Source organism: Sycon ciliatum, chromosome 6 (genome assembly GCF_964019385.1).
Source record: "Sycon ciliatum chromosome 6, ocSycCili1.1, whole genome shotgun sequence".
Classification (NCBI taxonomy): Eukaryota; Metazoa; Porifera; class Calcarea; order Leucosolenida; family Sycettidae; genus Sycon; species Sycon ciliatum.
In genome coordinates this window covers 1,623,539-1,651,326 of record NC_088648.1, presented here as the reverse complement: position 1 = coordinate 1,651,326, position 27,788 = coordinate 1,623,539, and the positions used below count along the sequence as shown (strand labels likewise).

At 46.9% G+C, this 27,788-nt stretch overlaps 1 protein-coding gene across 3 annotated transcripts in view; it reads left to right on the top strand.

Moving 5' to 3' along the window:
• Positions 1-13,798: 13,798 nt before the first annotated feature.
• The window catches only part of LOC135819131 (4-hydroxyphenylpyruvate dioxygenase-like), a 40,165-nt gene continuing 26,175 nt past the window's right edge, over positions 13,799-27,788 (top strand). Inside the window, exons 1-6 of one of the 3 annotated variants that reach the window (XM_065332286.1) lie at positions 13,799-14,019; positions 21,303-21,420; positions 23,287-23,381; positions 23,862-23,966; positions 24,874-24,916; positions 25,861-25,943. In XM_065332286.1, the coding sequence (XP_065188358.1) occupies positions 14,017-14,019; positions 21,303-21,420; positions 23,287-23,381; positions 23,862-23,966; positions 24,874-24,916; positions 25,861-25,943 (447 nt within the window). In that variant the 5' untranslated portion in view covers positions 13,799-14,016. Of the gene's footprint in view, positions 14,020-21,302; positions 21,421-23,283; positions 23,382-23,861; positions 23,967-24,873; positions 24,917-25,860; positions 25,944-27,788 lie in introns of all 3 variants that reach the window. The other 2 variants (XM_065332285.1, XM_065332283.1) reach the window with 2 other exon arrangements.

Genomic DNA, 27,788 nt, shown 5'->3' with positions numbered 1-27,788 from the left:
AACAGAGACCGCTAGAATGTGAACCGACCGCTCAGGGGGGGGGGGGGGGGGTCGGATTTCAGTTGCCAGCACTCTACACAAGTACACCTGCACGAGTATGAGTATGAGTTTGATTACTTTGATAATTTACTTTGATTTGAAGTTTTTTTGGTTTATTTATTAATTTTTATTAATTTTATTTATTTACCACAGCATCTCATAGCACAGTGAGAACACCGGCCAATACAAAGAGAGAGGGTGTTAGCCAACCACGGCAAGGAAGGGAGAAGAGGAGGAGAAGAAAAAGGAACCGGCATGGATAAGCAGTGATTGCAACAAAATGGTTTTGGTTTGAAAATGTTTACACATGCATTCTTCTGATTTCTTCTCCAGTACAGTGTACAGTGTACTAGTACATGTACATGTATGTTTTGTTGCATTTTAATCAATAATTTATTGTGTTAATTTTTGCCCCTCAAAGAGGCTTGTATGTACTCAGGACTTGAACTGAGTTCTTGGGTCAGTATGAGGGCAGTACATGTACCAATGTACCGTGGATGAACAACGGAACTACTGTACTACTAGTTAGGCACCGGCGGATTCTGCTCGAAAAGCAGTGAAATTGGCAGAACCATAGAAACCTTATGGCGGGCAATTCCTCGAATTCTGCTCCATTTCTTTATCCACATACAATGTACCAAACATGCATGAAACGTACCAGAAAAGTACCGAATTCTACCAATTTTTCTGCCGGCAGAATCCGCCGGACCCTATCCGGATAGCGAGGGATCCGGAATTCCGGATACAAGAGGACCGGATAAGCGAGGTCTTACTGTAGTGTAGTAGTGACTGGAACGTTTTGCACTTTGCACCCCAAGCCAATGAGATCACTCACATGAGCTGAGAGTGACTTCGACAACCGTGTACTGCTGCTACCGGTTTACAGTACATGTACAGTACAAGTACATGTACGTGACTTTTGTATGTACTTTCAGACCACAAAAACCTTATCACTGAAATGGTTGACTCATTCTATATTCCGTTCCTACCCGTTGTCACTTGACAACTGGCAGTGGATTCCGTCCGCGAAGGACTAAAGCCTAAGTTACTAAGGGTAGGCACCGTCACTTAATTTTTTGCCGACTACCCGCCAATAAAATCTTTTCATTTCACGCGTCAGACACGTCCGCGTACGACTCGCTACCTTCACGTCAATCTACTATTAATTTACTAGTATCTGTTCACGCCACATGGCTGGATAGCGCGTAGATCTACATGCAAACATGATTGAAGACTTGCAAAATTAATTTTTACAAGTCCAGACGCTACTATACAGTCCGTTCAGAAAAGGTTGAGCGCTGGCTCTGGAGAGCTCCCGTGTTTGGCGATTTTGTGGTACACTAAAAAGGCACCTCAACTGGGGTTCGAACCGCAAAATGTACTGTTATACAAGTGGTAGTAGTAGTAGTAGTAGTGCCATGACCGGGGAGTGGGCCAGACATACTATCAGGATTCTGCAATTCCAGGTTCTTTACGGAAATATACCAGGAGTCCAGATACCCATTCCTCACCCTCACCACACAAGAAGAACAACGCTTCACTCTAAGACCAAGTAGTTCCAAGCACGAACAACAGAGAAGCAAGAACAACAACCCGATCGACGCAAAGCATCGAAATATACACTGCTATAATAGTAGCGTGCAAGCTGAAGGAGCGAAGGGAGCGATCAGCCAGCCAGCAAAGCATGAATAGTGATAATATGTTTCCCAACGCTATTCATAGGCGAGACACATCGACGCCACGGCAAACACTTGACGAAGATACATGTAGGAGCAGACGGAATACAATAGCAACACACGGACACGACAGTAGTAGTAGAATTATTATTTTTACAAGTGGAGTGAACGGCCTGGATTTAATGGTTTTACCCAATTCAGTGCTTTGGGGGCAAAACCTGGCCGAAATCCTATTCTTGTTATGGCTTGCTTTTTGGAGAAATAGACTTCAAGAACACAATTGGAAGAGCATTCTATGGGGGATTGCCAAAAAAAGAAGATGAAAACTCAAAATTTCACCCGTTTATGGCCAAAAGCTAGGATATCAACCTTTTCTGAATGGACTGTAGGCCTAGCTAGGCGAGCTGCTACTGACTGTGGTGAGATAAGAGTAGGGCTGAAGCGATCGTGGATTTTCACGTATCGATTACTCTTTAGCTTAACGATCGAGTAATCGATTATAACCGTCAGCAAATAGAGTCATAATTCTGTGCAAACATTACTCTGTTCCCACAAACTATGCCTTCATAATACCAACAAATCTGCATTAGTGAAACGGTAGCTCCGAAACATAGCAGTTTTTGAAGTCAGTTAAAATTACTTGTATTATTAATTTTAAATGTAGAAAGGAAAAGGAAATGTAGATACGAGTTGAGAGTAACTCTCCATCACTGTAACCAGATACTATATACAGTCAGAAAGTGCAACAACTAGGCACAAAACTGACAGAGTCCTGAGACATTCGACGTCCTGACACCTAGCTTCAACACATCTCCGTGGCGCTAACCGACAGCCTTCCAACTTGGAAGGTTCAAGGTTATGGAAAGACCAAAGAGGGGAAGGCAAGCGCAACGAAAAGTAGTTGTTGCACTTTCTGACTGTACACTGTATTATAGTATCTGGTTACAGTGATGGAGAGTTACTCTCAACTCGTATCTACATTTCCTTTTCCTTTCTACATTTATTATTGGCTCAACATCCGAGTTTCTATTAACCTCAGAACATTAACCATACCCCTGGGCCCTGGCAACTGCATACTCCCAGCGGAAACTGATTCAAACTTCACAAAACGAGGGTTTACAGTACTTTCTGGACACAAATTTAAAACACGCAAAATAATCGTAATCGGTAATCTAAACGATTGCTCGATCGTTAGAGTTATCAAACGAGTACTCGATTATTCGGTATAATTATTATACTATAATCGTTTCAGCCCTAATGAAGTTGAAGACACCACTGCAGCTGTACTTATGGTTGATAAATATGGTGGTAAAGACACACCTGGCAATATGGCGGTAAACACACGCCTGCCCACACACGCTCTCTAAGCTGCAAAGTTCTGGCAAATGATGGTGGTGGTGGTGAGAAGGACAGCTCTGTGCCAGAACTTTGCAGCTTAGAGAGCGTGTGTGGGCAGGCGTGTGTTTACCGCCATATTGCCAGGTGTGTCTTTACCACCATATTTATCAACCATAAGTTTCAGCCCTAGATAAGAGTATTGACTCTGTACTCAGTAATGCCTAATGGCAGCTGACTTTATTTTCGGAGAAACACTACTGGAGTGTCATTGTAGTAAAAAGTAACAATGAATGGCGATAGCATTATTAAAAACAGAGAGGTTCCAGGCTGTCCAAGAGAGTGCTCAATACCGAGTGGTAGAGCTGGTTCAAACAATAGGAGGACAGAGGAAGTGTTTTTACTCAGAGTTTCACGCACTAAGCGATCATCAGAAAACAGTAATTGGAAATCTGGATCAGTTTTGGTTTATATCCTCACAAAGCAAAGTGTAAATAGCGGCAGTGCAAAGCGTGAATGACAGCAAGTGGTGAAAGGTGACAACCACTGGAGCTTGTTGTCTCTTACTTAATTAGGTGATGGCTGTAGCTGGTTTAAAGTTCCGAAGGTAGTACCTATTCTCATGGCGACACTTCGACACAAGCTCACTCCTTTTGTTTAGAGAGAGGTGCTTGGGTGCTTGCGCGATTGCCAATTTTTCCGCCAGGCACAGGTTGCACCTTTTGCTTTTGTTGCTGTAGGCCGCTGCTCTGCGGTGTACCGCCCATTGAATGCTGCATGCCAGTTTTGGTTTATATCCTCACAAAGCAAAGTGTAAATAGCGGCAGTGCAAAGCGTGAATGACAGCAAGTGGTGAAAGGTGACAACCACTGGAGCTTGTTGTCTCTTACTTAATTAGGTGATGGCTGTAGCTGGTTTAAAGTTCCGAAGGTAGTACCTATTCTCATGGCGACACTTCGACACAAGCTCACTCCTTTTGTTTAGAGAGAGGTGCTTGGGTGCTTGCGCGATTGCCAATTTTTCCGCCAGGCACAGGTTGCACCTTTTGCTTTTGTTGCTGTAGGCCGCTGCTCTGCGGTGTACCGCCCATTGAATGCTGCATGCCAGTTTTGGTTTATATCCTCACAAAGCAAAGTGTAAATAGCGGCAGTGCAAAGCGTGAATGACAGCAAGTGGTGAAAGGTGACAACCACTGGAGCTTGTTGTCTCTTACTTAATTAGGTGATGGCTGTAGCTGGTTTAAAGTTCCGAAGGTAGTACCTATTCTCATGGCGACACTTCGACACAAGCTCACTCCTTTTGTTTAGAGAGAGGTGCTTGGGTGCTTGCGCGATTGCCAATTTTTCCGCCAGGCACAGGTTGCACCTTTTGCTTTTGTTGCTGTAGGCCGCTGCTCTGCGGTGTACCGCCCATTGAATGCTGCATGCCAGTTTTGGTTTATATCCTCACAAAGCAAAGTGTAAATAGCGGCAGTGCAAAGCGTGAATGACAGCAAGTGGTGAAAGGTGACAACCACTGGAGCTTGTTGTCTCTTACTTAATTAGGTGATGGCTGTAGCTGGTTTAAAGTTCCGAAGGTAGTACCTATTCTCATGGCGACACTTCGACACAAGCTCACTCCTTTTGTTTAGAGAGAGGTGCTTGGGTGCTTGCGCGATTGCCAATTTTTCCGCCAGGCACAGGTTGCACCTTTTGCTTTTGTTGCTGTAGGCCGCTGCTCTGCGGTGTACCGCCCATTGAATGCTGCATGCCAGTTTTGGTTTATATCCTCACAAAGCAAAGTGTAAATAGCGGCAGTGCAAAGCGTGAATGACAGCAAGTGGTGAAAGGTGACAACCACTGGAGCTTGTTGCAGCATTATTATTATTTTATTAGTGCAATTAGGAGTATAATCGATGCAGACATGGCCAGACAACAACGAGTTCATGGAATTTTTTTAAGGATTTTTATGTTATTCAAAATCGATTTTCGTGTTCCGCTCATCAGTGAATAGTATCGGAACTGAGGGTACTGTGTACAACAATAGAACATTTTATAACAGCATAATTAATTAAAAGTGTGAACAACAAAGGAAGTGCTACAGCATTACATAATAGGTGTCAAACATAGTGCTAACGTATATAACTGAGTGCAGCCACAAAGCAAGAGGTGATACAGTGCAACATGACACAACATTTACATCTGATAACCAGCTACGAGAACAACTTTAGCGCGACTACATGCTTCTTTTGTTTACAAAGAACAGGATTATGCACACGAATACATACAGCTTCCAGAACCTTCAACTGCTTAACATAACTTGCACGGCACAAAACAGAAAAGTGAGAATCATCGTACACAACAAGACAATCTGGACGTGATAACAAGTGACAAAATACAGCTGACTTTTTGCTCACGTCGCTCTCTTCCGTCTCATCCCGCTCCTTTCCTTCGACCTCCTCCGCCTTATCCTCGTCCTCCGTCTCATCTTCATCATGTGGCCAAGCCGCTTTTACGGGCAACAATATTATGAATATGAAACGCAAGGTATTGTAAGAGCAATTTTCTGAAAATAATGTTAAAACACGAAATAATTTATAGAAATGCATTATCACACCGTAGCCACTTTTATGGGCAAATTCCAATACAAGGCAATAGGAACACGAGGATGAAGTTAACCTTTTAAAACCCAAAGAAAAGACAAAAGATGTCAACAATAGAACTACAAATATAAAAAACAAACATCAGGTCATAAAACTACTTTAAAACATAACCAAAAGACAGCAAAGCGTGGAGAATGAGATTGACTTACAAAACAAAAGTAGTCCTACTATGCTTACAAAACAGAATCTACCTACACCACTAAGGAAGAAACATTAAATGATTGCAGTCTCACAAACACCGGCCTCTATCTAACGACCCATCAAACAATAGCTCCTGAAATTCTTGACTGACTTTTTCTGGTAGGAGCTACGGCAGCCGCGAAAACAGGTCACTGCCCAACGGAGTAAAGTGAACGAGAGCAGGCACCGCAATCGACCCATAACCAGCGAGTAGGCCAAGTCACTGTGTTTATCCTCATCTTCATCATCATCGTCCTCATCACCACCATCATCATCATCAGTCACTTCCTCATCATCCGTTTGATGCTCAGTCTCACTGCACTCCTTATCAGCCTCCAACATGGCTCCATCATCTCCACCAGCATCACAAGTCGTTTGACCGCTGCTCCGCGTCACCGTTGCTGGGTTCTCTGTTACTGCACACCCATTTCCACTGTCCATTTTGCGTGGACCAAGTCCATTCCGTGCATAAATTTCAAGTGAATAGTTTGCTGTGCTTCTTCTGGGTCTATGGGTGAGGATATTGGTTTCATTTTGGTTTGTCGATGATCTCCCTCTCTGTCCAGACACAGTCGGCACCGTGGATCCCAGCACCGGGGGGACCACCGTCTCGGTAGTCACCAAAGGTAAAGGGGGTGGCTCAGGCGGAGGCAAGGGCAACTGCCGAGGTGAAGGTTCAGTGTGTCTCGGTGGCCCCTCCTCCATTCCAGGACGATGATGTTGTGCTAGAGTAGGCTCCGCTGCCGTTTGCAGTGGGTCGAGAAGTGGTGGCCAGGTCAATGATGGCAAACCCACCCCAGCCCCAGCCACCCACGGCACCCCAGGTGGTGGGGCCGGTGGTGGCACGGGAACAGGCGGCGCTGTCGGCACAGCGTGTTTGTCTACTGAGCTAACTGGGTTCTTACACGGTCTACCACGCTTTGGCCTCTTTGCTCTGGCTGCTGGTGGTAATAAGTGCAACGGCACATGTTGTCTGATACGTGCGTTCAGGTGTTGAAGAGTCCTACCAACGTACCGGGCAGCACAATTCCGGCACTCAAAGAGATAAACCAAATGGCTTGAAAGCTGGGGAGGTAGGACATCCTTCCTCACCATGAACGCACGTACGAAAATCGATTTTGAATAACATAAAAATCCTTAAAAAATTCCATGAACTCGTTGTTGTCTGGCCATGTCTGCATCGATTATACTCCTAATTGCACTAATAAAATTGCTTTCTCCACGCCGACTCTTTAAATTATTATTATTATTATTATTATGAAATGACCCAAAGGCAATGTGCCTATCGAGGGGTTCATTTGATTGAAAGAACAGTAGATGTACATGTACATGTATGTGCACAGACAAGTAGGGATTGATGAGGAGAGAAATGGGGAAAATCAACTGCAAGGCGGCGGAATTCCGTTGATTGCATAAGCATGGTCAGCTGTAAATTTCCTGAGGGCAGCTTTGAACTTATAAAGCGAGGCCTCCGATGTTAGATTGGGGGGTAAACAGTTCCATAGAATAGCAGTTCGGAACATGAAGAGAGACTTAGACAATGATTTAAATTTGGGAAGAATGATTTTATTTGGTCTTCGCTCACTATTCGTAATCTTGAAATGGAAATCAGCAAGGTAATCACGATGATGGAGAACATATCTGTGAAAAGTAGTGAGACTGATGATTTGACGACGATAGGCTAGTGACTCTAGGGAGCATCTAGAATTTAAGACAGATTTGGAAGAAGTGTAATCAAATGCAATTTTTTTCTTTTTCAGTAGAGCTCTAGCAAACCTTGCCTGTAATTGATCAAGAGTGGTCATGGGTTTCTTATTAGATCCAAACGACCACACCGTACAGCTATATTCGATCACAGGTCTTACGAACCCTTTGTACAGTATGATCATTGCCGAAGGCGTAAGTTGCTGGGACATAATTGACAGTAGGTGCACTCGATATCTAAACTTCGAAGTTATTGAGGCGACATGTTTGCGGAAATCCAGGTTGTCGGTCAAGGTGATCTAGGCAGGATCGATACCCTAACGCGAAGGAAAGGCCTTGCGCGGCTGCTCTATGAAGTGTTCAAGAAAGACTCAAAGTTAGTTGCTGGACGAACAACTCGCTGGTGCCGGAAAACTAGTTACATGTATTTGGCCCCCAACGATGGTGTTTGGTGAATCATCAACTATACACCCTTCGACAGACAAGGACTTACTCCATCGGACACGCACACACAAACAGGCACCAAGATTCCCCCATCAACAGTGCCCTCACCCTCTACAACTCACTCCCTATCGAGTTCACAACCCAACCTCGTAGAAATTCTTTCCGAAACAACGCATCCAGTCTTCTTTTGAGCAGTACCTGTTCCTGCTCCGCGCATCCCCCTGGTTTCTGATATCTCGAACGTGTACTTAACTATCTCGATCACCCCTGCTAACGTTACTGCCCCCGCTTGTTTTTCATGGTCCATTGCTTCTTGCCTCCCGGTTAATTTCCATCTAGCTGTTTCTGGCTAGTACCAGTTCTATCGCACTTACATGTATCAATCATCCTTATTGGCGTCACGCCATCGTGGAATAAAAAGAATAATAATAATAAAAATAATAATGTCTTGTAGCAGTGTTCACCGAGGAAGGAGAACGCTCTAGCCGCTGCTGTTGTCCGTTTCATCCACGTTGGGCGTTAGCTGCACCGCGCCTATTGTGTTTTAGTATTCCATAGGCAGGCATAGTGGGATGGTCTAAGACTATGATTGAGAAACAGAGGGTACCAGGTTCAAGTCCTGCTTGGAAGCGGAAGGAATTTTTCCATCCGTGCTGCGACCCACAGTTAATTGGGAACTCGTGGCCTGGCACGAGGGTAACATGGATGCAGCTAATGGGATTCGGTCTTTGACCACTTTGTGGTGGGTCTGATCTACTCACCTCCCACCGTTTAGGCGCTGCATCTGCGCCTTGATCCTAGAGGGTGGTGGCGTTCCCACGGCGGATGCGGAAAACTCGGCTTCCAGCCGAGTCTCACGCGAACCGTGAAATTTATTTATTATATTCCATGGGCACACAGTCAGTCCAGCACAATACTCCAATCGTATTTCACTATTACTCGCGTGTCATAATTGGGAATATGGGCTGCTCCAGCTGCTCTGCCCGATATCCCTGATATACCAACTAGACGAAAAGTGTGTCCTGAGCCTGTATCGTGTATAAGGCTCATAGTAAAACAAATAATAAAGTCTTAAAAATCAGGGTTCACGTGACACTCGGCTTGAAGCCGAGTTTTCCGCATCCGCAGGAACGCTACCACCCTCTAGAATCGTAGTACATGTATACTGGACTCTGCAATGAACAGATTATGAAACTCCCTGAAGATTTAGTCATCTCTGGTGACTGGTCTTGGGTAGGGCCCGGTATAATATGCCCGAAATTTTGCCGAAATGCTTTTGGGAAATTCTCGTAAACCTTGCCGAAAATGCTGTCAAACCTTGCCGAAAATGCTCGGAAAATGCTCACTTTTTTGCAAGAATCGCTCTCTACAGTATCTTCATCTTCAATCACTGTCATCCGAAACACACTCAATAAGAGACTTGCTCGAGTCTGCCATGGTAAACAATTCATACTACTCAACAAGAAGCTAACCCACGGAATGCGGAAGTGACGTTCTTGTTTGGGAAATTTGTCTTCTCTGAATTTTGATACACAACGGCCAAGTGCTCCGTTTCCCCCAAAATGCTGCATCACGAGCCCAAAGTGCTGGGTTCGCGGATTGTACCGAAAATGCTAAAAAATATGCCGGCATACTACACGGGGGCCTAGTCTTGGGGCACCGTGGAAGCTGTGAATGGTTGCCAAGTTTAGTTTTGTGACTGATTATGGGGCATTTGTGATTACTTAAAAGCATAACTGCTCACAGAGCCCTGATTGATCACAGAGTCTTACTGTTGTGAATATTAAAGTCGAGTGAGAAGTCAAGCAGCCACGGGGCGCTGGCCTTGCAGCTGTGAGTATGCATACGGTACATATTCACATGACTCTATTGCATGCTGGACACTGCTGGTCCATTGTTGCAGTGTGTAAGTGAACTGCAATGGAACACCTACTCTTGAAATTAAGACTGTTTGAGCTAATACATATATCCTCAAACTAGTCAAGATATATAATAGTAATAGTCTTTTACTGCACTCTCATGCTGCTCATATTACCATATGCCAGAAGACCCTAAGTTAGTTCTAAGATATTGTGGACCATGCGACCATGTGGTACTTTCACTCTACAGCCAAGTCAACCCACTCCGTCAACACATAGGGTTTTCCTCACACACAAGCGAATGGTTTACTCCACTCTGGAGAAGAACACAGTTTGCTCTCTCGAACACCACCAGCAGATAACTACGGAACATAGGAAGTGTAACAACTGCTAGAATATTGAACTGTCGTCCACACAAAACAAATAAGGACAACTGAAAACCAAAACACATGCAACTGCCAACATGCATGTAACAGCGACTGCAAGCCAGAACTACAGACTCCGCGCAGGGAGGAACAGGGGAAACAGAGGTAACGCTTCCGACTCCGAGAGCTTCAAATAGCAGCGGACAACACAATACATCAACCTTGCGTGTCACCTTGCGCTACCGCACACGGACACCTATGGATGCACAGTACAGTACAGACTCAGTGCATGCACGGCGCAATAAATGGAGTACAATGTCATGTAAACCGACAACGGTCACCTTGCACCCTATGCAGTAAGTTACAGAGGCGGTGCCAACAAAAGAGCAGGGTACGTGTATAGTGCACACCCCAATGGCACAGCAGAGAATGTTCTCACCAATAGCCGCTGCTAGCTCTTTGTCATATTGCTGTGCCAAATGATATTGTATAGACGCGCCATGCGGAAATGGACTGCTTATGAGCGTGAATGGTACCCGGCAGAAGCGATACATTGCCAGGCTGGATGGGGTGACTGATGTACTGTCGGAGTTGGCGAACCACAGAAATCGTGTCGCATCTCTGTATGCTGGGTTGACACTGATTTGTAGAATGGCCTTCTCAGTATCGCAGGTCATGACGATTGGTGGCAAGCAAAATCGCAGAACAATGCCAAACAGATCTAGCAGCAAAACTGGGCTACGTTGCAAACAGTCATTCAGGGACACTTTAGTGTGTCTGGCTTTGGCTGAGGCGTCATAGACAATTCTGACTTTTGTGATAGTCTTCTGTCGGCGCAGGCCACGCAAGTTTTTCGGCACCGACGATTCGTTCATCCACTAACAGTCGAAACAAATGTTTCTAACTTGAACACTCCGTAGAGCTACCACTGTTGTGCCAAGGCCCATTGGCGCATGGTGTGTATACTCCAAATCTACATGTATGACGATGGGTCACTGCTGACGTTTGTGCTCTTGGACAGTGCAACGCCGCATGAAGATATTATGTTGTGGCTCCACAATCGCTGAGAACGCTAGTGTGCGTCCACGGAATACTAAAACACAATAGGCGCGGCGCAGCTAACGCCCACTTGGATGAATCGGAGTGGTGGCGAGTGCATTCTCGATCTCCTTCCTCGGTGAACACTGCTACAAGACATTATGCTTGATGATTCACCAAACACCATCGTTGGGGGCCAAATAACTAGTTTTCCGGCACCAGCGAGTTGTTCGTCCAGCAACTAACTTTGAGTCTTTCTTCAACACTTCGTAGAGCAGCCGCGCAAGGCCTTTCCTTCGCGTTAGGGTAGCGATCCTTCCTAGATGCTATCGCCATTCATTGTTACTTTTTACTACAATGACACCCCAGTACACGGAAGTAGTGTTTCTCCGAAAATAAAGTCAGCTGCCATTACTCGCCATTCGGGCATTTAGCCTAGGCATCACTGAGTACGGAGTCAGTACTCTTATCTCACCGCAGTCAGTCAGTAGCACTAGCAGCTCGTCTAGCTATGCAGTACTAGCAGCACCACCGGCCAGCGTTGCCTGGCCGAATGACTATGTGGCATGCGCGGGTGAACGTGAAGCAAGTACATGAACAGCACACGTGCTCAGCACGTGGTAGTGGCCAGACCACTGATGTCCTGGTGAGCTGAGGCCGGAGGGAGGTTCTTCATCGTTGGAAGGAGAAGGAGGGACGTCTGTTAATCATGTTACGCCTTCGGGAGGCTGGTCAGGGTTGTCCATCACCTGGTGGCGGATGAAGCGGCTCAAAAAATTCATAAACTTTCATAAAAATTCATAAACTTACGAACAAAAGTGCGATGCGCTCTTCACTGCAGATCAGATGCAGAGTGCAGTCAGTGCAGATCTTTTGTATCCTTTTGTTGCAGATGTTTCTATTTGCAGAGAACGGTTCACGTGGTCCGCACTCCGCAGCGCTTGTGCGGCTGCTAGTGCTACCTATGGCCTATACCCCCCCTAGGCTAGATACAAGGTGGCTACATGATTCGCACGCTTCGCGTGCTCAGTGCTTCTGCGCGCGGCTGCATGCTACTCGTACTGATCGTGCACGCGTGTCTGCTACCACCGGCACCGGTGCACCTACACTGTTCGCACGCTTCGCGTGCTCAGCACGTGGTGGTGGCTACACGATTCGCACGCTTCGCATGCTCATTGCTTCTGTGGCTGCTTCCGCTAGCTACACGATTCGCACGCTTCGCGTGCTCAGTGCTTCTGCGGCCGCTAGCTACACTTGCACTGACTGTGCTACACTGTTCGCACGCTTCGCGTGCTCAGGGCAGCGCTGCTCAGTGCTCCGCAGCTAGCGCTTCAGCGTGACACAAACACACACGTCACAGGTGCCTCTTCTTTATAAGGAGCGTGACACACACACACACACACACACACACACAGACACACGTCACAGGTGCCTCTTCTTTGTAAGTAAAGAAGATGATATATGCGCTAGGCCTAGCGCCTGGACTTTAGTTTAAAAATTAATTTTTGCAAGTCTTCAATCATGTTTGCATGTACGCGCTATCCAGCCATGTGGCGTGATCGTGAACAGATTGCATGCTTGACTAGAGTTGAATTGTTGAAAGGACAGGTAGCGAGTCGTAGATCTACGCGGACGTACGTGTCTGACACGTGAAACGAAAAGATATTTTTGGCGGGTAGTCGGCAAAAAATTAAGTGACGGTCGCTTTAGTCCTTCGCATTCCGTCCATCCACTGCTCGTCGTCACCATGGTCACTTGACGACGGGCAGTGGATTGAGTGGAACCATACCAGTTCCATCACCGCTCAGCATGCAGGATCGCGCTTTCCAGCCGGCACAATTATTTGATCTGTCATTGGTCGACTCCAAGGCGACAATCATGTGACATACGGGAAACAGGTTTCACTGTCTACGTCTCAAGTAAACGCATGATGCTGTTACTACTAGCACTACTAATATAAATAATTGTAGTAACACTCAGAACAGTGATCTTGTACCTTTTGCAGTGCATGTCAACTTACACACTGTACTGCTAGACTTGTAATTGTTGCGACCCAGACTCAGACTCAGACTCAGAGTGAAACGAAAACGCAGGCGAACCTTGTGTTTTCCCCTTGGCCATTTCGTGGGTGACACTACAGTACTAAGTCTTGTTACTGTACTCTGTAGATGTGAACAGCAACAACACTCCCAGATCCGCCTGGTCACTGGTCACTGGTGAAAACCAAAAAGAAGCTCGTCATCTCAGAACACACGGTACAGACTATGGCAGTGCATGCAGTACAGTAGTGATATTATTAGAGACACAGCTGTGCGTGTTCACCAACACCTACCACTGTAGCTGTAATAAGTGTACAATGTCACGCTACACTCTACAATGACTATGACTGTACTGAAGTAGTGCAAGTGCCAGCACTAGTGCCAGTGCCAGTAGTGCAGTACAGGTCCACTGCCGCGTCCTTGACTCTTGAGCCTAGCCTAGCTGAGCTGAGGCAGTGAGGGTCGACGCACAAAAGTGGCTGTCAGGCATTCCACAGTCCCATTTCTCCTAGTTCTGTCGACTGGACATGTGCAGAATTTTACTAAAGAACATTCTTGATCTTTGCTCAGCTGAGCTGGCGGGGAGCAGCCACCCATTCGGACGGCCTGTTACCAGTGTTAGCTTGAAAGCTGTTGCGCCGCTTCGCTGACAAGTAGGTTCGTGACTTGGCCGCCTCCAGAGCAACGATATTCAAGATGGTGAGTTCATTGTAGCGGTACGGTGTGGGTGTTGAACGTACTTGTGTGCCCTTTGGCTTTGGGTGGGTGTATCATGTATGTGCGTGTGTGTGAGTGAGGGTGATTGCCTGTGCATGCGCGTGTGTCAACTAAAAATGTAACTCACTGGGAAAGGCAGTGTTTTGGTTTTAGCTTGGAGTAGCCATGCCCCTGAGCTGTGGGTCTGTGTGCGGATGCTTGCTCGTGTGGCGACTGGCGCCGCCGTCCGGAACTGTCGTACTCGAGTCGACACCTTTTCCCTGCTACGACTATGTCGCTCAGCTGTCGACCATGTCGCTCAGCTGTCATAACTTGGTCCGGGGGACACCCGCGGAACCGGCGCATGGGCAATGGTTGTCATCCACCCTGACAGTCGACAGGTCAATACTGCCCCCAGCCATTATTATGTCGTTTCCTTTCAAAGTCCATGAAAACCTGATGTAACGTTGGTTTACAGGGTTACCGAGAAGTTGGCAGCCTACGGCCAGGCTATTGCCGCACTGCAGGCGGAAACTCTTTTTTTGTTCAAGCTACCAGCATGCCGACGACGGCGAGGAATGATAGCGGTGCTTGTCGAGATCTGAAACCACATGGTCAAGAGTTACTCGAAACAGGATTTGTACGAATCACTGTACTCGTAGGTGGCAACGCCATGATGATTAGTTGGTCTGACAATGATCTGACAACCCTGACCAGCCTAAGGATTCTGCGCGCAATCGGATTTGGATTTGGTACAGTGAAACCTGTCTATGACGACTGCTCAAGGGACTTTCAAAGTGTGGTCTCTGTATTAAACCAGGTGGTCTCCTTATCCAGTCCAATTGACTGGAAATAGCATCCCTTGGTCCTGGCTGCAGTGGTCTTCTGGGACAGGTGGTCGCCTTATCCGAGTGGTCACCTTGACAGGTTTTACTGTACTTATAGTATTAGGAGGGCTACTTGAGTTTGACACCTAACCAGAGGCAGAGCATGTAATGACGTCATCATTGAATAATTTGATTTTATCCAAGTTAATACTATTCCAATGTACTTGAGTGTAGTCGCGAGTCTCAGAAAGAATACAGACACAAAGCTCGGAAATTCGTCAACTTGGAAGTTGTAGTGAATTACGGAAGTAGCTTTCTCTTTCCTCAGTACGCACTTGATACCGGGGAGTTGTAAAATATTAGCTTCTCCTTGCTTGAGACTGAGCACGGCACTATGAAAATTCAAAATACGCAAGCAATTTGGATGTTTTCACCAAAAAGGCATAATAATTATTGCGTTGCTAAACCTCACAAGGCTTCTTCTGGATCATATGTTCTATACATGTACATGTAGGTATATTACCGCCACCAAAAGTTTGAACTTTTGCTAGACATCCCTATTTTAGTTCAAGACAAAGGGTTGGGAATTTTCACACTCGATCTAGCATATGCAAGAATAATGCACTTCAGTGCTTCAAAGAGGTTGAACCACTGTCTGAGGGCAGCTACCACCAATGTTCGCCTCTTGAATAGGGAGGGCAGCAGTGAAACAGTTCAGTACAACGTACCCTGCATTATAGAAACTTACCACCGGACATAAAAGAGTACAGCACTTAGGAGAGTACTTAAAGTATCATTGATATATTTAGAAAGATGTAGCGACATCCGCTGTGATTAGTGAGGAAAGTGTCTGCTCCGAACGTCGGAGCTGCCGACTGATTTGACACCTGACAGCTGAGGCCTATTTACACGACAACGATTGAAAAACGTTTTTTATTCCGTTTTCGAAACGTTTTTTTGCAGTTCACACAAAAACGATATGCGTGTACACAACCTCGGCTAGAATGTAAAGATTTTCATGGCCGTTGCAACCAAAACCTGCAAAGGCGACCACTCTGTTAACCCTTTTACAACTGCAGAGTAATGCCACCAGTCCACTATCGACCGGCGAAAATGGTTCATTTTTGCTGCACTCACACCGCGTCAAAACGTTCGTAACTCTGGCATCCATTCCCCAATTCACTCGATCTAGACCTTCCTGGAAAGCTGCTGTGACGAGGAAGACGATAAAGTAAAGGACCAATCTCCGCAAGGTTGTAGACCAGCTATAGAGCTAAGTGAATCTGTCCCAAAGTCATTGGGAAGTCGCGCAAGTCAAAGAAACCGAGCTTTCACCCACCATTCCACTCTCCATGCAATTATCGAGCTCAAGTGTCTTGTGAACACTCCAGCAAGTCCTCTGCTCGATTTGAGCTGCAGCTGCCATGGCACCAAGTGGCAAAAATACAGAAAAAATGAAAACCCAGCGCCCATGCATGGCTCAAAAAAGGTGTCGAGGCCGTGTGAAGCTGTGTGGCCGGCGAGCATCATAACTCAGCTATCCTTCATCCTATCACTTCGGCGATTGTTGTAATCGACAGCTGATGTGTTTTCTCTTCAACCTGCATACTTCGATTGTGAGAATCCAGTACGAATTGGCTGTGTAACGATTCATACGCGCCTTCTGAAAATTCTCGTCAGGACGCGTTGTACACTCAATATACGTCCTTAGTGGACGGGCATCATTCACAAGGATGTAAATATACGTCCTTAGCGGTGAAAGGGTTAAGGCAACCACCTGTCACAGAGGACCACCACAATTAGTACCAGGGGATATTATTCCAGTCAAATGCTCCTGGATAAGATGACCACCTATACCAACTAGTTGTAGAACGTCAGTACCGTCGGTCAGTGTCATGCAATGTTATCGCATGAGCTGATTAATTAGTAACTGGTGGTGTTAGTGGACTTTATAGCGTAACTTTTAGTTCCTTGGTCCTTTTTTTCTTTTCTATAAACCTATACACAGCAACCACATTTGCAAGTCTGCTAGAGTGGTCGGCTTATACAGGTTTCAACATACAGAATAGTCCCTTTACAGTTTCCAAGGGTATCACCATTATGGAAGAATGTTCCTTTATCTTCCTTTCATACTCCCTTTCATCACAAAATTCCATCTACTTTTTACATAGCGGTTTTCCAGAAACCATAAGTCAGTCAATTGGCTCTTATGTTGGCTTGCAGCACATTCATACAAGGATGGGGGGGGGGGGTGGGGGGGGGGTGGAAGGTTCCACCTGTTTACTGCCTAAACTGTGCTGTCAATGACTTCCGTGCTGTTGCCCCCAGTGTGATCTGTCGCACGCAATAAAAAAAGACATTTTGGACCATGATTGTGCCGGCATGCAAAAGGAAAAAAATCTGGGGACAGCTTGGAAACATGATGATGAAAGAACGAGTTTACTTGGACAGTGCCGGCGGAATGAAGTACTGTAGTGGTTTTAAGTGGAAAGGGCACGTTGTCTTGGATACCTCTGGAATCTGCGGTGATCAGAAACTAACTTGAAAACAAATTAGTTCCTGGGCAAGAGCTACTTTCAAGTACTAGTGGTGCAGTTAAACACCTGGGGGAGGGGGAAATATGTAAACCCTGGGGAAATGTGCATGATTGTATACAATCAACTATGAATGGGAGAAGAATTCAAGATTCCCACCTCATGTCATGTGAAGCCTGCCTGCTTGCTCTACGAAAACCTGCTCTACGCTGGCACGTGAATCTTGAAATGTTGTGCATGCGTCGACCCATGGCATCAGGCCATGCACGGTATGGCCATGGCACGTACTAGCAGTATCACTCTATGCCATGGGAGTGAATTGTGGCACTTCCATGCTGTGCCACTTAACACCCCTACACATGGCACAGAGCACCACTTGTAATCCAGTGCTGCACGCAATCAGTCCACTGCAAGCCACTCCAATGTTCCCCGGCCTTTCACTGGTCTATCAAAATATTGTTGTGCCACAGACACCAGGCCACACGCCACTCCATACCATGATGATCTGTACATGTGCAGTGCAGTGCCAGCTGTAAGCTGTGCTTCCAAAATACATGTGCAGGTTAAGAATATAGGGACATGGGAACTGATGCGGCAGCACTAAGATCTGTACATGTGCAGTGCAGTGCCAGCTGTAAGCTGTGCTTCCAAAATACATTGTATAGGTTAAGAATATAGGGACATGGGAACTTATGCGGCGGCAGCAGTAATAATTTCATCTTGTGATTTTTTAATCAATACAAGTAATTTGTTGGGCTATTCCAGCCCAATTTTCTAAACCAATTCCCACGTCTACATGGCCATGTCTTCAACAGGTACATTTACCTTCTAACGCCCCTTGGAGAGTTATGCATGTTGTTGTAGCACTTGGTCACTTGTGTGTGTGTGTGTGTGTGTGTGTGTTTGTATACACCATACAGTATTATTACTAGTATTATTGTATAATTATCTGTGTATGTGTGTGCTTGTACCGTGTTTCTGTGGACACAAGGGAACAGGCCACTCACAGGCCACTCACAGCATGTCACATATGGTGTTATGTAACTAACGAAGATTTGCCAGCAAAAGAAATGGTTGTGAAGTGTTTTCCTTCTTGTATCACATTTGCTCCACCCTGTCCTGTCACAAGAGCACTTACATACTGGGTGTCCTGGTCCATTTGATCAGATTATTACCAGACCAACTAATTGTTACTTTTAGGCCAGCAACACGTTTTTCCTACTGTGGAGGGCATGCCTACCCGCCATATCACACACAAAGTATAAAAGGCAAGGATAGGATGTCCTGCATTATGCAACGGAAATAATTGCTGTGCCAGACGTCCTCAAGCAGGTCAGCCCAGCCCAGTCACTGAAGGAATGCTAGATGCTGTTGACAGAAAGTTGTTTCGGCCATGAGCTCTAAGTAAGCCATGTTACCAGCCATGTTGCAAAGCTGGTACAACAGACTTGATACATGTACAGTATATGGAACTGTTTGCGTACAGGGCATCAATGCCAACCTTTCCGCTTCTGTCTCTCCTGGGCTCTGATACATGTGATGATTGAGTGTCTGTGTAATGTTAGATGGCGGTGGGTATTCCAGGTGCCAGGGCTTCAGTGAAATCCTCTTAGTGCGCACTCGGGCATATCCCCCCCCCCCCCCCCTCCGGATACTAGGTACTAGTACAAGTACACTTTCCTGCTGCCCATGGGGCATATCCCCCCCCCCCCCCCCCGGATACTAGGTACTAGTACAAGTACACTTTCCTGCTGCCCATGGGGCATATCCCCCCCCCCCTGGATACTAGGTACTGCTCAAATAGTACACTTTCCTGCTGCCCATGTGGAATATCGCAATATAATTCGACTGTAGCCAACGCTGTAAAAAGTCTGTGTGCTTTCAAATCTACACAGCCGTTATGCTATGAAAGCTTTTACAATCCTGTCACTTCAAGGCCACTACCTGTCCATTGTTCTGCAAACAAATTCATCCTAGTGACTAGTACTACCAGGTAGGCAGTTCCAGGTACCGTACACCGGCCCAGCACTACAGGCAGTTCCAGGCACTGTAAAGTCCCAACACTACAGGTAGTACCAGGCACTATACAATACCAACTCTGGGTGGTGTGGGTAGGCAGTTCCAGACACTGTAAATGAACAACACTAGGTTCGGGCACTGTGACTGCAAAGCACAATACCAGGTGGTGATCTTTAGAAGGCTGGTGATAACTTATTCACGGTGCAGTATCATGTGGAATGGCCAACATGCAAACGACTTCATCCACAGGGCCAGTCTGGGGAGACAGTTGGAGTGCTTTCTACAGGCAAATGTTTTTTTTTAAAGTGTGGAGCTGTAGTGGTGTTTGCCTGGGACTGAACTTCTGAAGAGGACTCTCAAGGTTGTTGTGCAAGAAGTCTATGTTGCCTCCCCCCCCGTTGTCAGGTGCCTGAAAGGGGCTGAACTTCAGTTCACCTTCAGCCCAATCTGCACTGAAGAGCTAAAATAATGGGACAGTGATACTTTGGAAGTACAAAATTAAGGGACAGTTTAAGATTTGTTAGAATGCACACTTGTCACCTGAACTGGTCCCAACCCTGTGGAGAGGCCTGAGGGTATGGTGAAATCTCAATATCTAACCACCTCACTTCCACCAGCCACCAGAGAACTAGGACTTAGTCAAAAATAGACCAGATCACTTTGTAATTGTGACGGCAGGGGGAAGGTGGTCAGGAACATAGGGGAGGTGGTCAGAAACCTGATACACGCGATTCGTGTTTCCCGACTTTCCCCGTCTGTACGTTGCATTGTAGAAAAGTCGTGTTTGTATTGTGGAGCACCTGCTTCTGCTTGCAGTGCTTGCAGTGCTTGCAGTGCTTGCAATGCTTGCAGTGCTTGCAGTGCTACACTAGCCTACAGTACGGTAGTCAGTAGTGGTTCCAAAACGCTACAACTAGACACTGGACAGTAACTTCTCAACGTCCCAAGTGTTTACAGTCGATCACCTCCACCCATAGGACGGGAGAGGTCTAATTTAAATGTAGTACTGTAAAACACGATATTTTCGGTGTATTATAAACTTTAATTTCGGTGATTTCGGTGGTGAAAACAAGCACCTAAATCTAGATTACACCTAAAGGGCACCAGAGTATGCACTGTATGTGAAGGGAATGCCGATCACCTAATTCCAAATTACACCTGAAACCTGGCAGGTCCCTGATATCGAAATTTTAATCCGCCTAAAATTACATGTTTTACGGTAACTACGTGTAGGTCTGTACTCTGCACATTCTGCACAATCCCAGCTGCCACATCAGCGACCATCGAACACACTATGTGTACTACAATGTGGGCTGCGTACCACTTCACGTCGCTGCTGCCCATATCTTTCATGAAATGCTGTGTTTATCGGCTCTAGAACTTGAGTACATTTAAGGGATACGCCCCGGAGTGGGTAAAATTAATGGACTACCATGTACCTACTAATACCCCAGTGCTGTATCCCTACACCCCCCGCCCGCCCCCCCCCCCCCCCCCCCCCGGCATGCATCATACACACGGTACTGTTTCTCCACCCTACCTGTGTTCCTGCCTACGGTCAAGATCAAGAAATGCACTCCCCGGAGCCTGGGGAGGGGAAGGAGGGTTACTGTGTATGGGTATAAGACCTATGTTCGCCCAAGTGCGCTGGGTACCACGGCCCTTCAAGTTCTTCTCGATTCTAACAAAATCAAAGCCGACTGGCATCTGTGAAAAATGGAACACTTAGTAATCTATAGTCACCTCTATGCACTGATGAAAGTAAGAAAATTTTCTGGAAACCCTTGGTGACTTCAATGATAGTTGGACATTGAATTTGACCGAAGTTGTTGAATTGTTGTGAAAATCTATTCTAGAAACCCCTTTTGACTTCAATGACAGTTGGGTATTGTGTTTTGTTGTGCAGCCCAAGCAAGGAGAAAGCGAAGACATCTTCAGAGCGAGCCCGGACAGCATGTCGCCAGGATTGGTGTCGTCTGGCGACTCGTCCACTTTGACCACACCCGTCTATGAAAGACCTCTGGGTGAGCCATTGTGGTTATCAAAAAAACAAAACAGGGGAGCCCAGGTAAAACATGAACACATCATGGTTAAAAAGTACCGTATTTTCCGGAGTATAGTGCGCACTTTAGACGTGCTATTTTAGGCCCTAAATCGCAGGTGCGCATTATGCTCCGAATTTGAAATGCATGTATTTCAATGAAGATTGAAGTGCGCACCCCCAATGAAGATTGGGGGTGCGCGTTATACAAAGGTGCGCACTATACTCCGACAAATACGGTACTGTAGAGGCAGACAATTTCGTCGGTCAATAATTTCGTCCAACTCCAAAGAAAGGGAGTTCATCCGGTTGTAAATTTCGTCCATGGATCATAAGAGTGTATTGAAAAGCTTCTTGGACGAAAAAGACGAAATTAAATTCCAGACGAATATTAATTTTCTGCTTGTACAGTATAGAGCACTGAGTTGGATGGGGTTGAAGAGGTTGTCATGCATCGCTCTCCAGATATTCCCAGTTGACCAGGCACTGGCGATGTACCGCATTTGGGTGATGACATCCCTGCATGCAGTCAGGGGGAGGGGATCATGTCCTGTGCAAAACTGTCCATCTCAAAATGATTTCCAGTGGGGAGTGGTGCAACAAAGCATAGTTTGACCTAGGTCATTCTACTTCGTGTGCAGAAAACCACTCTGAAAACCACTCTGAAAACCACTCTGAAATGTTTGTGTCTGCCATACTAAATTCAAAAACTTATTCCGGTGTCCCTGCTGGGAATTCAATTTAAAACTAGTGTGGGACATGCTTTCTGCTACAAGTATTGCCCCCCCCCCCCCCCCTCCTACACACTGCCAAGCCCAAGCGGCAGATGCAGCGCCTAACGGCGGGGCGGGGGGGGGGGGGGGTGAGTGGATAAGTCCCACAACCACTGGCACAAGTGCCGAGAAACCCCATTAGCCGCATCCATGTGCCCCTTGTGCCCGGCCACAAGTTCCCAGTTGACTGTAGGTAGCAGCACGGCTAGAGAAGCACCGTAGATCTCCATTCAATACAATAGTTTTGGGCCCAGAGCTCTACCTGTTGTGATTTCCGTAGGGTACGTTGATGGCTAGATTACCCAAAGGAGGCCATGGCGCTGTGGCATCAGGTCAGGTACTGGGGATTGGACAGGTGGCATCCCTTGCCAACTATGACCAACGACATCCTAAGGGCACAAAGCATACGCTGGAAGATCTGCCCACAGCTTGTGTTGACTGTGTTTTGTTGTGGCATAAGGCAGCGGTTACACTGAAACAAGCCACTTTGGGCTTGTTATCGCTGGCGCTCAGCTGGCTTGTGTGCTCCCTGCCGAGCGGTCACACCAGACATCGAGTGCCCCGCCAATTTTTGAATATCTCGAAACACTCCAAAGTTCGCAAGAAATTGGAAAGCAGAACAGTGGTGATTTACAATTAATTACTTGTGTTCAGTTTTGATGAAGAAGTAAAAATCAAGAACAAGAAGCAAAGGAAGCCCGGATCCTGAATTGCGACTTCGTGCTCTTTTTAATTTTTTCGGTGTACATGGACGCGATGATTTGGGTGTTGGTGTTTCCTGAGTAGTACCAATGGGCCCTTTACATCAATCCATACCAGTATTAGGTGTGTTGCATACAGCTGTAATGTCTATGTGCTCATCACAAAGAATGTGACACTCAACGACTGGTGTACCTGACAGGTTCAAGACTTGGGTGGGGGTTGGGGGGGGGGGGGTAGAGAGAGTTGTTGTGTCCATTGGAATGATTGCATGGCGGTATGGGCACGGCATTGCACTGCAAACTGCTTTCTCCCTCGTGTGCTCATGTGCTCTCTGTATACTGCTCTCCCATGTGCTCATGCTCATTGTGCAGCAGAGTCCGAGGCATCTGCAGCTGCGGTGGAGGAGACGGATGGCGGCAAAGTGAGCCAGTTTGACCACATCACATTCTGGGTTGGCAACGCTAAGCAAGTGAGTTTATGACCAGCGCAAAAGGACCTCCTCGGCCTTTCCGGGGACATGATCCCAGGCATGCAGCCTTTTGCGCAGCTTAAGCTTCAGCTTGCTTGGCAGAGGAGTGTACCATTCCTGTAGAAATGCAAAAGATGCTACGATTAGTGGCGTCTGGCACTAGCCAGGGTTAGCGGTGCTATATTTCGGATGTTTGTGTGTGTGTGTGTGTATGTGTGTGTGTGTGTGTGTGTGTGTGTGTGTGTGTGTGTGTCTGCGGTCGTGTGTGCGCTTGTGTTCTGTCACCCACTCGCAGTCTTCACACATGACTGATCACGTGACCAAACGCGCATAGTGAAGGGTCCTGAGCTAGCTCTCTCGCTGATTACTGTATTGGGTAGTTATGAGTGTAGGGAAAAGTGCAAACAAGCAAGAGCATGGTGTTGCATGGTGAACTAGGCTAAACGTTCTTTTGTCTTCCTCCTGTGTTCACTCCATTAGGCGGCGACATTCTATATCGCACGGTTTGGATTCCAGCCATTGGCCTACCGTGGACTGGAGAATGGCTCCCGAGACATGGTCTCACATGTCGTCAGAGCTGGACAGGTACAATCCAGTGTGAAATAGTGTTACAGATTACAACTGTTCATTGTATCTCTCACTTTCAGGAGGCTCCCTCGACAGGTGAACAGCCTTTTTGGGGAATCATTTAAAATAGTTATGAAAATACAAAATTTTGAATCCCCTTTTCTGGTGCTCTTGTGGCATTCTAGCGCTGTGACCAATGATTAGTGGAGTGCCTACAGACTCACTTCCACAGCTACTCTATAGCACCCACATGTTCATTGTTCTCTATTGTTCTTTTCATGTTCTCCAATGTTCCCTTTCCCGGTGGGGCAGAGTTTTTGAAGTAAAGAAAAATTAGATTCAGCACAGGACTCTAGTTATGGGCAAATGGGGCAAGTATCCCTTGGCAGGCACACCTTAGACCTCTGCACAGTAAATACTGTTCAAAGGGGTGTTCTGGGCACTTGGGTACCTGCCCATTAATCTCAGGTACCGTTAGAAAAGGGTACCCATTTGGATTTCGATGATCTAGTCTGTACGAAACAACACTGCTGGGATCGCTCATTCCAGATGGGAGTCAATTATTTACAGCTCAACTTTCTGAGACTCCAAACTGCACATACATGGTAAAGTCAATACAACCCCATCATCAAAACCTGGGATATCCATACCCACTTCTCCCCCCCCCCCCCTCCCCCCCCCCCCCCCTCCTTGGTTCCTACGACCTACTGCAATTCCCACACTCATTCACTCATTCACTCAATCATTTCGGGACTTCCGCATTCACTGGAGTACTCACTTACGCACTACTCATCTACTCACACATTCACCCATTCACTCAATCACCTACTGCCTGCATCTCTCACTCATTCACTGAATACTAGTAACTCCCCAAATCACTCACTCATTCACTCATTTACTTTCTTTCATTCATCTCTCTGTGCAGACCATTTTCATGTTCCAATCAGCGCTGTTGCCAGGCAATGAAGGTGGGACACTAAACTTCTCATATTAACCCTCAAAACCATGGGAATCATCTTGAAGCAGAGTTGAGGACCAATTAAATGCCTCGGAATTTAACTAGCTATAATTATAATACTCTTGGTTGTATATGGCGTAGCAGCTAATGATGATCCCTGAGGTATTGACGTTCCAGTGTGTGCCGGTAGAGATAGACAAACTGTCACTAATTCCAGTGTGTGCCGGTAGAGATAGACAAACTGTCCAGTGTGTGCCGGTAGAGATAGACAAACTGTCACTAATTCCAGTGTGTGCCGGTAGAGATAGACAAACTGTCCAGTGTGTGCCGGTAGAGATAGACAAACTGTCCAGTGTGTGCCGGTAGAGATAGACAAACTGTCCAGTGTGTGCCGGTAGAGATAGACAAACTGTCCAGTGTGTGCCGGTAGAGATAGACAAACTGTCCAGTGTGTGCCGGTAGAGATAGACAAACTGTCCAGTGTGTGCCGGTAGAGATAGACAAACTGTCCAGTGTGTGCCGGTAGAGATAGACAAACTGTCACTAATTCCAGTGTGTGCCGGTAGAGATAGACAAACTGTCACTAATTGCCGTGTGACATCTCTATAAGTTAAGAAGTCCATGCGATATGGGGCAAATGCTGCTGGAAATAATTTTTACTCAAGATGCGCACAGTTCGATGAATTTCCTGCTTGAAAACTATTCAGAGCTTCTGTAGGCATGTGAGGACTTCTTGTTGGACCATCATCTTCTCTACTTTTCTAAACACTCGCAGATTAAAGGCAGCCATTTACACTATAAGGGTTTTCTACCTGAGGACTGGCTGGGCCTGTACAAATTTGGTGAACATTTCAAGTTGGGTATGCAGCAAAGACACTGGCATGTTGAGTTTTTGAGTGTTTGGGTTCCGAAAGTCATTCTCTCAACTTTGTTCTTGTCTCTTGCACTGTACAGAGATGGGAGATCACTTACGCGACCATGGTGACGGTGTTCGGGATGTGGCCTTCACAGTCGACAACTGCAGAGCCGTGTTCAAGGTACGCTATACAGGGGCGGGTCCAGAGATCTCCAGTCCACAGGGGGGGGGGGAGGTGCCAGTTTAGCCGAAAGTTAAAACTGAATAGCTGATGACTGAAAAGGATCAATAATGCAGCGGTCATGTCGAAAGAAATTTATACCCAAGAGAACATGATGCTGAATGCGGGAAACTGAACCTGAGTACTGAACAGTGGAGGCAAACAGTGGTCACACTCAAAACAGTAACCGGTCTACCATCCACTGAAACAATCGTTTGAAGCGGTGCAGCGCTCAACACGGGGCGATCCGAAAGGCTGCTCCAGAATTGTTCGCTCGTCAATCTAAAGGCCGATTCATACTTCATGTCGCGTACGGGAAAGCCATCGCGCGACGCGACGATCGCGCGATGACTTTCCCGTACGCGAAATAGTTGAGTTATGAACAGAAACATTCTCAACGCCAACAGGAATACAGGAGGAATGGCGCACTCACTTAGAAAAAAGCAGGAACAACGGTAGCACAGAGTGGCGTAAGCATACCTTGTAGCGTGTTCAAGACGGTATTCACCCAGCGTGTTCAAGACGGTATTCACCCAGCGTGTTCAAGACGGTATTCACCCAGCGTGTTCAAGACGGTATTCACCCAGCGTGTTCAAGACGGTATTCACCCAGCGTGTTCAAGACGGTATTCACCCAGCGTGTTCAAGACGGTATTCACCCAGCGTGTTCAAGACGGTATTCACCCAGCGTGTTCAAGACGGTATTCACCCAGCGTGTTCAAGACGGTATTCACCCAGCGTGTTCAAGACGGTATTCACCCAGCGTGTTCAAGACGGTATTCACCCAGCGTGTTCAAGACGGTATTCACCCAGCGTGTTCAAGACGGTATTCACCCAGCGTGTTCAAGACGGTATTCACCCAGCGTGTTCAAGACGGTATTCACCCAGCGTGTTCAAGACGGTATTCACCCAGCGTGTTCAAGACGGTATTCACCCAGCGTGTTCAAGACGGTATTCACCCAGCGTGTTCAAGACGGTATTCACCCAGTAAGATACATGTACATGCATACAAATGCGAATGTCCGTGAAGCGGACAAGACTATCAACGGCAACACTCGTGACCAAAGCAGAGCTGAAGAGGAGAAGAACGGGCACCAGAAGATACAGCCAAGTCACGAATACAAACAAAAGCCCATCTAATCGACAAGTAGGTTCGACCTGCGAATGAGCCCATGTCCACAGGAGCACAGTGGCCGGGCTCAGGCTTGATGTGCCTGCTGGTTTCCCGGCTGGGACGGCAGAACCTTGCGATGTGACCCTGCCAGTCGCAATTATAGCACCTGACTGGAGGGCATTGGTCCTGTGGAGCTGGGACCGGGCGACGGGATGGCGGACGCTGTCACTGTTCGAACGTGTCAAGCCGGCTAGTAATCGTCTGGATTTCTGTAGTGACGTCGTCCAGCTCGGGGTGCGACGAATTAACTCCACACACAGGAGGAGGATTACCTGGAGACTCCAGCGTTTCGGCATGAAGTATCGCTTGCTGATGCAGTGCGGACTGCAGGGCAGCGTCCAACGTGTCCGGGGCCAGCTCCCGGACACGGATGCGTACAGCACGGCTATCCAGGCCGGCCATAAACTGGTCTTTGGCGAGGGTGTCACGATCCTGTCCCGGCATGTGGGGATAGGCGAGGACGGCCGCATGGCGAACTGCTTCACAATAGGACAGGCTCGCCTGGTTTCCCTGTCGCAGAACCTTAAATTCTGCTATATGTAAACTTGCCGGTTGCGGTGGTGCAAAGCGGGCTGCCAAGGCCTGTGCCAGCGGTTGTAACGGGCCTTGCCGGGTGACCACCGGCGTGCACTG